The sequence below is a fragment of the Anopheles stephensi genome, chromosome 2, assembly GCF_013141755.1.
Source record: "Anopheles stephensi strain Indian chromosome 2, UCI_ANSTEP_V1.0, whole genome shotgun sequence".
NCBI classification, from domain to species: domain Eukaryota; kingdom Metazoa; phylum Arthropoda; class Insecta; order Diptera; family Culicidae; genus Anopheles; species Anopheles stephensi.
The window spans coordinates 13316197-13329231 of NC_050202.1; the positions used below are offsets into that span (position 1 = coordinate 13316197).

Here is a 13035-nt window from a genome sequence, read left to right on the forward strand (position 1 = left end):
ACCGGTCCGGCAACAGGCGTGTGTTGTTCGAACCTTTAAACCAATTATGTCGAGCATCTTGCGTGGTTGGCGAGAATCCGCAGCATCCGAACGTTCGAAAAGCTGGACACGTGGATCAGGTGTTCCCACCTACAAATGCAAGCAGCGCACAACGAGGTTGTACATCCGTCCGAGCCTGGAGCGAATGTGTGATTAAACGATGTGTGCCACCTGCTCCGATGACACCAATGTCCACAAATCACCCAACAAGCTGCCCCGTGAGTTCGTATGCGGGCTTTGATGGCTTTGAAGTCTGATACAGGGCGCGTAACTACAACGCCACCCGCAGTCCAGGCGACATCCCAGGGCGGGTAGGACACATAACAAATCGTTCTAGCTGCCACAGTTCTGCTTTTGCGCAACAGGTGTCTCGCCGTGTGAAGCGTTCCGGACGAAACGCGCCACATACCTTCTGCGAAGATCTCATATGGGAAAAGATCGATAATTCATCGAAGCGATCCGAGAATACGGAGGAGGCGAGCTCACCCAAAAGCTCACCCCCGGAGGATATGCCAGTGCATTGAAGACACCGGGGTTAAGCGAGCCTTTGCCACTCATCCATGTCTATTCGGTTCCGCTTCGCAGGCGTACCGGTAAGACACACGGCCTTCTTATCCCCCCAAAGACGCGGGACTAGATTTAATTAAGTGGAAAAATGACAAGACCGCAACCATGGAGCGGTGGGTGATGGATGCTTTCTCGGATGGAGCTTTTTAATGGTCTGCCAATCAGGAGATATCTGTCAGTGTGCAGCGTTACGAGAGAGAGAGCGGAAGAACCGGACCGGAATGTCTGGAGCTGGGGAACACACTCCAAGGGCGCACCAGATGTTCTGACAAGGGTTCAATAGAATATCGGCTCCAAAATCTTACCCCTCCCGAGAAACTATTTTTGGCTCCCGGACTTATCCCTCAAGGATCCTTACAAAGTGCCAACAATAGACGAGCTCAGCTTCAAACAGCGCGAGTCGTTTCAAAGCCACAGAGCGCCAGGAACCCACTGCGGAACGCAAATTCCAATCACTTGCGAAACGCAAAATCCAGTAGTCCGCTTCTGGGCACCGGTACACCACTATCGGGGAGTTTGATTTATTTATCACCCCAAACTGATCGGCTGTCGTGTTTTTGCTGCTGGAAATTATAATTTGCTGCCTAGCCGTAAAACTGTTGTGCATAAGTTCCTTCCATTTCCTATCCACAACAACCGTAACAGTAAGTACTCGGGTGCAGTGAAAAATTAAGATTGAGTAACTCAGATCCATAAGCGAGCCAGAGATCACGATGTAGACTTTGTCCAACCTGCAACTGCTCTGGCCCAACGCCGTAGTGCTACGGTTGGATAAATTGTATTTATCTCTCCGACTCCATCGGTCCCTTTCAGGTTGACGAACAACGTCCCCGGGGTGGTATGTTGCAACGAGAAACCGCCCGAACATGGTTGCACTTGTCGGCTCGGCGGCTGCCAGTTGCAAGTACAAAAAGAGCGCAACACAACAGAATGGTGCCGATATCTTTGGTAAAAACAACGAAACGGAAAAAGGATAACATACCATCAAACACGATAGACCGGCGACAATTGTCAGCCCAACTTTTTTCTCTCTCTCTCTCCCTACCCCACGGAAGCCAACCCGAGCAGATTTTTCCGATTTTGGTTGTAACGATTTTTTTAGCGCAGCGTTTTATCGCTCGTTTCGAATCTGAGCTTTACTTTCGTGTCCTGTCCCCTTTCGCCAACCACCCGGCGGGGCCGTTGCAACAGGAAACAACCAACAAACGTCAAACGCAAACTTAACGAGAACTCTTTTTCCTTTTCCGCAAACCGCTACCCCTACCGTCACCTTAAGCCAACCGCCTCTCATCGACGTTGTTGCCCTCCCGGGGAAAATCGAATCAGTAACCACACCACACCCGCCATGACAGCGAAGCTTCGACAATAATCTTGTAATGCTTCCACGCGGCTTTCTCTCCTTCGCCCAGAGGTTTTCGGTCGCCCGCGAATGGATTCTCGATAAGATTATCCCTTGCGAAACCCGCGCAATCGAAGCCACTTTCCGGCGGCCCTGATCGATCGTTAGTGGGTTGAAATTTAAACGTCACACATCCATATTAATGACCTTTGCCTGTCAAGGCGGAGAGAGACCGAGAGATCGAGGAGGTGATGTTTCGATTTCAATTTCAGAGAAAGAGTGAACCGACGAGAAAAGATTTGGAAAGAAAACTCAAAACGTGGGTCCGAAACGTGACGTGAAATTTGTTCGAAAATGAAGCCAGGGAGATCGTGGCTTCTAGCTGAGTTTCGGGACGAAATATTGAAATTTAATTTCCAACCAAGAGCACGTGGAGAACTTAGCGCGAAATTACCCATTCAAGATGGGATGTTAGTTATAAATTCAATTTATGAGCAACATTAAGGCCACACTTTGAGTTGTTACGCCACAAGGTTTTAGTGAAGAGAAGAAAGAATGATGTGACATCACAGGAGAAGTATCTTGCTCTGAGGCTTTATCGGTAATGATGATCGAAGCCGTTATATGGATTATAATGCGGCATTACAATATGATCTCCAAGTGGTGTCGTCGGTAAAGGCACGACTCAACATCATTCTGGCCGGCCATGGCCTTGGGGTTAATTCTAATTCTCGAACGGAGCGAGCGAGCGAGCGAACTCACTCTCCAAATGATTGGAGATGGATAAGCAGGTGACTTTATCACCATAGTAAGTATGGGTTTTCCGATTCTCAAATAACTAGTTTCCAAACTGCCACTTTCAAATCTCCAAAATTAACTTCAATAATAATTGTTAACGTCATTTAAGGCAATACATAAAGGACTTGGATAAATTGGACATTAAAATTGAGAAAAACTTGATCTGTCTTCTTCTTCTTCTGACTTCTGACACTTGGAACATAATTGGTGATGTATCCAGATAAACTTGAATGCTGCAAATACTTTAAGAGAACTATCAAACAGCTGCTGGACCAACTCCTAACCAAAGGAAAGAATTACTCTTATTGGTGTGCACCTACGCCAGTGCAATAAAATCCCATCACCGACCCCGAAGGATTTCGTCGAACGAGTTTTCCAGCACACACAAATTAATGCAGGCGATAAAATTGCCCATAAATACTAATATTACTCAATCCCCCCTATAAGCTCGCCCGACCAGCGCATTATGATAAATCTCTAGCCTCAGAGCCTTCTGCTTCTCCCTGTCCAAGATACACGGGTCCCGAGTCTCCAACAGTTATAAGCGCGCGCTACAAGCGTGTGTGAGTGTCTATTTTCTCGCGGAACCCCTCACAAACGCGAAGGATAACTAACACGTTACAAAGTTAATAGCGGTTTTATTGATTCAGACAGTCCCCACCGACCCCCTGTCTAGCCGGCTTGGCACACGACGAACACCCATCGGATCCATATCAAACACGGTGACCGGTGCGGTGCCCCGCAACTTGGAACGATGCAAATATGTGCACACACAAAGCCAGAGCGATGTAGAAAGGAGCGACACAGAGTTGAGTCGTAAAAACTGCAGCTTTATCGCGTACCCTACACAGGCGCACACACGCGACGCGAACCGACGAGAAGGGTTCAATTAAACGGCGGACGCATTTCGTGACGAGTTTCAATAAAGTTCCCTCCACCGACTGGTGGGGAGGGTTGGCATTTTATCGCATGCTTTGTGTGTTGGAAGGAGGGAGTGGAGACCTAACTCCCTTCCAATCTCACCTTCCCCACCTTTATTAATGAGGCAAACGGCTCGATCAACACCTTGGATGATCCGAACCGAGGAGGTGGCTAAGGAGTGACAGCGAACTTGACCCTTCTGTCCACTTGTTACGGCTCCCGGTGTTTTTTCGCCCATCTCTCGACTCTTCAAGGGCCCGACAGGTGGGTAGTCATGAGAGCACGAGCACACACATAAGTATACGTTTATATCAGAAAGTTCGACCGTTGCGGAATTTCCCTAGAATCCCGGGATGCTTGTGCGTGGATACACTTACCTTCAACTTTTCCCAGCGCCAGCACAAATATGGTCTGCACCGCCGGAATAGCCCACGCCACCAGATGGAACAGGTGCGAACGGCTCTCGATCGCTTCGTGGCCCCACTTCAGACCGGCCGCCAGGAACCAGGCCAGCGCTAGGCAGGCCCACCACGCGAATGCCGCCATGCAGCAGAAGTACAGCGCCATGAACAGCACCGTGCACGACGTTGATTGACGATGGCCCTGTGGAAAAGGAGAGAAGAAACAACACTACATTAGCGGAGAAGTTCTGTGGCAGGGAGAGGTTTTCGGTATCGCGGCATCGAATCGCAAGAATCGCGGACGTACATACGGAGAGGGCAGGGCGTTCGAATTTAAATTACAAAGCTTTGGCTCAACGGAACGGGCTGTACACCGTTAGCCGTTCGGTTGGCCATGTGCCTGCCTGACCAAACGGTAGCCAGCCAACAGGCAACGGCAAGTGCACAACAGGCTCCGGGGTCCGTTTGTTGCTTCGGTTGATTATTATCTAGAAAGTATCGTATGCGTTGATTTTAAACGTGAGCTAATAATATACCGCGCAAGAATTGTGTTAGGATTTCAGGTAGGCGTCCTGCCTGGTGGTTGGAATAGATAAATTTTATCTAAAATGTATTGCATAAGCCGCAGGCATCGGTGAACATTCTTTAGTGTACTCGGGTGGAATGTTGTAGCTTAACGTGATCGTTGTGTCTCTTTTCTAGACGGGGAACTTAAAGTTGTTAAATAGATGTAAGAAAGTGTATCAAGTGATGAAAAATATGTATACATAAAAATAAGGAAAAACATCTCATGTGGAAGATATGAGATAAACAACCAATGAAAATGAATAGAAAAACCTGATGAAAATTGATTATAAAATCATGAAAAATAAAGACAAAACAAATGAGAAGTAAAGGAACATAAAAAAATAAAAATATGAGACAAAATAGAAAAACTTCTAGACAAAAGAATAAATCTTAATAATAAAGAAAAATACTAAAAACGATTCACTACATCAAAGAAAACAACATAAAAAGGAACTAAGAATATAGAAAGAAAACAAGACGAAGACAACGTCTTTCTAAACATCCATAAATATATTTAACAGTATGAACATGAACAAAACAAAACAGAACATGACAAAAGAACAAAAAAATACAATAAGTAATAGCTTCATAAGACAAACAGTGAACGAAGTTCAAATAAAAAAAAAATGAAATAAGAACAAAATTAATTAAGCATCAAAGAATGAAAAAAGGAAGAAGAAGGTGAAAAGAATAAGAAACAAGATATAAAAAATAAACAGAAGCAATCGGAAAATGAAAATAAAATGATGAAAATCAGAAGCAAAAAACTGGAAAAGTAAAAAAAACACACAAAAACATGGAACAAAAAAACAAAAGGCAAGACGATTCTTATCATAAACTTCACCTAATCGCCACCGAGAAGAAAATTACCCATGTACTTGCGGTCAGATTGCACCATTTATTTGACGCAACCACGCCACAAAATCCCCCGTCCCGTAGCGTACCATAACGATCACAGATGTCTTCCTTACCAAAAAAAAAAAAATTAAGCTCCGGTCCGTTTTTATGTTTCTATCATCTTGCAGAACGCAATACTCATGATAAATTACCGAGCCCCGGCACAACCACTCATTTACATTCAGCACCAGGCACAACCTATTGGATTCATCGTGCTTAACCGATAAATGCTCTCACGGCCGGCCGGTTCACGATCGTCGAGCGAACTTGTGCGATTAATTAGAATTCACCAAGCTATGCACCGCGCGCTTCCGGCAGGGGCCCAGCTCCAAACACCGAAATCCATTGTGGGGAATAGCCCGCGAACGACGACCCAGACTAGAGCAAACCAAAAAAAAAAACGAAACCGTTTCTTCGGCTCACTGAATCGATTCGCGTGGGTTCGCCATTTGAGTGAAGCGCGGATCAAGCAGTCAGACAAAGTCGTTCCTTTCTTAATCGAACCAAGCGGTTCGTGACATGAATTCGTTAATCTTCACCGGCTCGCCTGTACAAGTGGCGTTCGAAGCGTGGTGTGAACGGGTGTGAATGGCGTATACTTTATCGAGCATCAGGATCTAACAGCACGAGGAGTGGAGGTGTTTTTTGAGGGGCGAGGAGGGGAGGGAGGTGAGGAGGTGGACAAAAAAACAAAATTGTCTGTCAGAAGCTTAATGGTGTATATCCTATTACAAAGCGTCCGAACATTGGCACCGCGTGCGTGAGCAGCAGTGTGTTCAAATGTAATTATCAGTTAGTGGTTGATATTGAAAAGCGCCTACTTCAACAATGATTTTTTAATTAAATCAACGACACCACGTGACATAGGAATGGCAAAAAAAAACAAAAGATCCCACCCACACGTCCGCGATGTTATATAACATGCACTTTAGGTGTTTAATGTTAATCTGTTCTGCAGAAGTGGTGTGTGATTTTAGTTGGAAACATGAGTTAAATGCTTCCAATCCTTTCCATGGCAACGGGATGGATTTACCAACCCACAAGTGACCAAAATTGGCTTTAATTTTAATCAATTTTACCACAACAATTCCTATTGGTACGCTCTGCGTTGAAAAAAAAAGGCATTTGAAAGAAAAATCTACTGTAAAATGCTAAATACTCACATTCAGAGCTATTTCTGTACTCGATCGTTTCCGAATCGATCGTTAACATTGTCAACGGTGTGTTTATTTGTGTTCATGGGAGTTTTCTTGGACATGGTATTATTTTTCAAATTATTTAAGAAAAACTGAAAATTATTCAAATAAATGAAAATTCGATACTTATTGTCACAAGCAATACGACCCGGCCGTTCTTGATGAATAAAAAATAAGTATTGTGACTACAGCTTAGCATTCGAGATAATTAAAAATAATATCATTTGCTTGGCATTTTTTTATGTTTTTCGATTCTTTAAATACAATTTAATTATATTGTTGATGTCCTCATCGAGAAGAAATAGAGTTTAGCATGTACATTTGTTCAACGTGATCAATAAAAATACAAATCACAATATTAAATCGGATAGAATTCCAAGCTAAAATTTTAATTGTTTAAATTAAATTCTCATTTTTTTAAATTAATTAATTCAATTATCCAGCTGTCGAAAGTCTAATTAACAATCTAATTTGAACAATGAAAAATATTTGCGACTCATATAAAAGAGATCATGGTTCCTATGAAAAGGTGAGCCAAAACCCTTATTTCATCTGCCATTTTCAGCTCACCGTCGTACGCTCCCCCGAAACGATCGAATACCGGAATAGCTCTGATCACGGTAACAAGCGTCATTACATAAATCATTACATTGCACCGTACAGACAGATGGAAAAGTAAAAACAAATAAAACAACCATTTAATCTGCTATCATAACAATGCAACCCGGCTCGATTCTACGTACTGCCATCAACATGTTCACACAACTTCAAAGCAAAGATTAAATAATACGTCGTAACAACCAGGGACACCGGTGGTGAGCCGTACCCGTCACAGTGATGCGAGAAACCCGGTCCCGGTAAACAGTGTTGAAAAGCATAAGTATACATTTCGCCGAACCGATTGCATCCAGCCCGGTGCCGGGCCCTTGCTTGCGTGCTCTGTTGAGTTAAACCTTCACGAACGCGTGCGTTGTGCCACGATTTCCTCAGCATATCTCAGTACGGCGCGCGCGCCATGTACCATACAAAGCGCAACCTCCGGCTGCTGCATCAACCGACGATGACAACGGTGAAGGCACCGAGTGGCAATAGGCTACAATTAACTACCAGCCACTCCTTTAGAGATGGTGCGAGGTCGGCTGGCACCGGAGGCATCAGCACTTCGCGGAAACTGAACCGCGCCAGGCATCAAACCGTCTACCAGAGCTGTACTGCGCGGTGAGCGATCTCTGGAATGTGTCACTAACTGTCGGCTGTGTTCGGTTGTAGAGGCAAAAATTGAAGCAAGTGCATCCGCCGACACGACAAATGACGTGATGAGGAAGGTTCATGAGCTCGCGACATCATTTCGGCTGGCTAAACAGTGCCATCAGTACCGCCAAAAAGGTCGTGCGCCTTGGTGAATGGCCGCAGATTACTCCCGTGGTTTCACCTTTTAACTGTCATCTTCAAGACATAACCCGGCTCAGTTTCCACCTGCCGTCGAGCAACCTAGTTTACTCTAGTCTAGAAGATTCTACAATGGCGGACCCGCGCAAGCTGGAGAACGGGACACATAGTGCTATTTAAAAGAGGCCTCCCCCGGCTCAAGAAACGGACGTACGTGAAGAGACCTGGATGCTGGTACACAACATCAGGGGGACAGCGAAAACAACAATAAACTGTCGTTTCCTTTGCACATCTCCACCGTCCCAAGATGGCCTCCGGTTGCGCTGATAAAAGCTCTCTCTTTAACAACGCGATTGTTTCCCTCCACCGAAGGGTGATTCTTGTTTGTAAGTGTGTGTGTGTGTGTTGGTTGCGTCATTCAAACCGTTTGCCATCGCAGAAGAAATGCCCTCCAACACCCGTCTCTTATCCAGGGGATTTATCCACCACGGGTACCAACCTTTGATGTTGAATTAATGTCTTGCAGTTGGTCGTTCTTTTTTTTTGTTCAACTTTACCAAAAGTACTCACAACAGGCTCGAGCAAGTACCGACGACTGTTGCCACACACTCCCTCCGCCTCACGGCATCAATCTCGGCTGGGTTTTGGATTTTTTTTTTCTAGTGGGGGGAAGATGGTACTACGGCCTGGGGGACTCAGCGCAATCCTTTATTGCAATAAATATTTATACAATAAATACGTACAGCATGGATGGATCAACTCCAATCCGATCCCTTCTTTCCTGTTACTTTTCATATGCTCAGTGTGTGGAACGTTACCAAATTTCGGTGTTTGATGTCGACGACTTTTTATTTGCCGGTAACGATGTAGCCGCCGTAACGTTGCGGCTCAGTAAAGCGGTTGGAATATCGTGATGCTTTAATTAAAATTATTTCTGTAAACAATGCGCCTGACGCTCGAGGGGGAAGGAAATTATAATAGCGTAACATTGAAAGCTATTTCTGGGCGCGATCGTTCCGGAAACGATCGTAGAGAGTATGAAAAGTGTTCATTTGCGTTCATTTTGGTTCATTTTTATGTCAAAGGTTAAATGCTTTTTTTAAGGTTTTTCAAGAGTGCTAGATAGATCCAAATATTGACTTTGAAAGGAGATCTTCCTTTTCGAGTACAACATTTCACACTTAATACATGAAAATTATGAAACATTTACTAATTCTACTATTTAGAGAGTTTAACTTCAAAATCGTTACCCTCCTCACAAAAGCAGAACCAACTTCCAATGGTTCATAATCGATTAGAATGGAACTTTCGGTGGCAAGCTCGCCGCAAGTAATACTCTGTACTGTGCATCCACCACCTAAACGAACCACCGCTTATCCATACCATCAACTTCAACGCGTCGCACTGTATCCACCAATCCAAAAACACCAAACACCCTTAGCATCGTGCAGGTAAAGGCGCGTTACGGTTAACCGCTAAAAGCCTCAGCCTGGACACACGTCTGGAACGATTCCGATGGTTCAAGCCCGTCCCAGTCTATGGGTAAGCATCAGAACATTGCGCCTCTACACACTCGTCTGCACGAGGCATAAACCAAGCTATAGCCGGGAACGGAAGAGAACCAGCCTCAAAGGAAACTGTGTGTGTGTGTGTGCGCGTGTGCGTGTGTGTTAAGACAACATAACAGAAACCTCAGGCACGCTGTGGAGGTATGTGTCGAGGCAAAATGAAGGAAACATGTTTCATCCAAGATGGAAATAATAACAAAGAACTGGTTTAACCACATGTCGTTACCCGTAAGCGGAGAGGGTTGGAGAGTGGCAGGTGGCGGAGTACGCACATTGAAGTCGATTGTTTGAATCGATAGATATTGGCTACACGGCCCACGGTTTCTGTGTGCGTGTGGAGGGCCATCTCACAATGGCGGGTGAATGCGGTCTGAGGGTGGTTGAACTTTCCCGCGTCCTGGCACATCGGGCAGCATAAGCCGTGTGTGCCGGTGGTACGGACACATTATGTGCTTATGTGTGACCGTTTGACGTATGCCGCGCACCGAGCCGACATCAAAACAGGATGAATGCAGCCAGCCATGAAAGAAGACGCGAGCAGCCATAGAAGCACAACAAGCAGGCTGGTCTTATCGATGTGGTCGCATCGATGCGTTTGATGCTAGTTTCCGACACCCTCCAAAATTGACAATAATGAACTCCTCAGCAACGATGATTCATACATCTCGGGCAGCATGAAGCTTCATTCCAGACAAGAATTCTCCTTTGTCGCTTAGAAACACCATCCAACTCCATGCGAATGCTCATCCTCCGTTAAACATTCTAAAGGACACTCTAGATCTCATATCTCTCGCAGATGTATGCCCTGTGTCTTCTCCCTCCGATAAATCTCCTCCTGGAGAAAGGCGCTGTGTCCCAGTGTAAAAACCAATATTATCACTGCCTGCCAAAAGTCTGTCGAGTGTCACACACGTACCGATTCGATGATTGCCCCATTCGAAGGACCAGCTCTCGAATGGCAACCTCACACATATATATATGTGCCCGGCGCACATGAGTCTGACATTTATGCACGAAAATTGACTTTGAATCGGACCGCACACAAAGGAGAAGGCACAGAGAAACACCTCCCCACAAGAAACCGTCAAGCACGAACGAACCAATAACGTTTGCGCGCCACACATTGTGTGAGCTATATCCAGCGCCGGGTGATTGCCGGCTGCCGGCTGCTGTCACGCCATATTCAATAAACCCTGCCAATGCACGTAACGTCGTCTATTAGCAGGAGAATATTACATTTTCCACGTGTAAGCAATCACAGTCCGAGCGGTTGACGCAGGGGAGATAGTCTTGTTGTGCTGGGGATAGAAGAGACATTCGTCCATTTTTTCCCCTTTTCGTCGTGAGCACCATAATTGATATCTCCAAATTATTTATCTTGATTGGTACGCGATTGTGTGAAAATACTTCGAACGCAAATGAATATGTTTCGATCATAACAAGAAAAAGCGACAACAAAAAAAGCTGATGGACGAGCAGCTTTTTACTTTCCAATTAATTGAAATTAGTTTTTGTAGTGGAGGTTCTACGTACGAGACAAAAGCGTTGAATCTGAAGCGTCAATATAAACAACAAAAATATTTTCGTAAATTCTGGTGACATAAAAAAAGGTAAAGGTTCATCACGGTAATCAATTTGAATGAATTTTGCAATTATTAAGTAACACGATTTGCTGAGCTCGTCTCGAGCCAACTGCTAACCGAAGTGAGCTCAAGTTGTTAAAAAAAAAATGACGTCTCTACGGAGTCCTTCCACGGATCTACCTGTTGCCATTAATAGCGAAATCGAATTCTAGTCGCAAAATAGTCCGTGGGAACTCTCAGGAACTTAATGAACTCGACGATCATAGTTGCATAAAGGACTCACTCAGCACCGAGTCTAGAGGTCCAGGAACAACATGTCAGAAGAGATTAAAGGCCCTCGACAATGGAGGATCGAACACAATGAAGAGCTCTATAAATTGTCCGGTGGCCTCAAGATAAGCTTTAAAGTAACTAATAAATCCTTATTGAAATAAGAGTTAAAGTAATGTATTGAATACCTACATTGGTCCTTTACGATTGAATCTATCCGTTCAAGATCATTTCTTTGACGTAGCTTTAAAGTCAGAATCTCTAGATATTCCTAGAGATTTTTTTTTTCAAACGAACACGATACAGAATGCACTTTAAACGTCCGAGAGCGTTGTCATGCCGCTCACCAATAAACAAAAAAAGAACAAATCCAAACACATGCCTCAGCTGCTATCCAATGCTTACCTGTGTGATAGTTGATAGCATTTGCATCCGTCCGATTTTGATATGGGATTGGAAGGGCTCCCGGCAGGCAACGGAATCACCGGCACCGAGCCCGGCCACATACGCACAGCCCACGATCAGGTAACATATCGCCAGAAACACTATCGGACGCTCCGGATACCGAAAGCGGGACGAGTCGATCAGGAACGTTAAGACCTGCGAAATACAAAAGCATAAAAAAACCATGGATGAAAACATGAGTAAACGAGAGTAGACTCCACACCAACAACAGCACACGAATGGGGCGATCCCTACGCAGTCAGAATAAACATCGGTAAAATATGAATACGAAAGCAGACGGGCAACAAATTAAAAAATCGCCCAAACCGTCAGTTGAGCAGCCAGCCGGCCCTTTGCTAAAGCGGTCTCCTCTTTTGACCGTGCCGTGCCGGTATTTTGTTTCAAAACCTCCGGAAATTCTGCGCTAGTCCAGAGACGTCATTATTTCGGACGAACGCAGGCAAATGAGCAAATGCACACGCACACCCAGCCATGCAGACATAGCGGCACAACGCCGTCATCGCTTCGAGCGCGAACTCGCGCTCGCCCGGTGTACCGGTGAACAGCCGCGATGAAGGACTAAGCAAATTAAACCGCCTTTTTCCATCAATCACGATTCGAGCCGCACCGCGGACCCACGGAACGCGCAATGGAAATTCACTCACTCGCTCGTAAATTGTGCGATTCATCACCGTATCGCCGTATCGTCGACGAGTTTTGCATCCTTTTTGTTCCTTTCCGGCTCGCCACCGGTACGGATGCTTCCTTTTTTGGAGTTGGACCTTAAAACACACGTCTCGATACACAGTGAGTTTGAGCTAGGACAAAATATATGACTCCGGTAATTACTAAAGCGTACGACTAGTGCTATAAGTATTTCGTGTGGAATTTCACATCGATGCAGCGATTTCATGATCAAGAGATTTTTTTATCATTTCGTTCCAATAAAATGACATTTCTGAAGCGATAGTGGCATCAGTCTTCATGCCGCAGGACCGGGGTTCAAATCCCTTCTGAACCGTTCTCCCGTAGGGAGGACTGACTATGTCACTAAGT

The 13035-nt window shown here is 45.1% G+C and overlaps 1 protein-coding gene across 4 annotated transcripts in view; it reads right to left on the minus strand.

Moving 5' to 3' along the window:
- Window positions 1-13035, minus strand: part of LOC118504079 (frizzled) — a 230268-nt gene that overhangs the window by 166147 nt on the left and 51086 nt on the right. For all 4 annotated transcript variants that reach the window (XM_036038145.1, XM_036038147.1, XM_036038146.1 and 1 more), the window contains exons 3-4: window positions 11941-12135; window positions 4042-4267 (exon numbers count right to left, since the gene is read on the minus strand). In XM_036038145.1, coding sequence (XP_035894038.1) covers window positions 4042-4267; window positions 11941-12135 — 421 coding nt within the window. The remainder of the gene's footprint in view (window positions 1-4041; window positions 4268-11940; window positions 12136-13035) is intronic.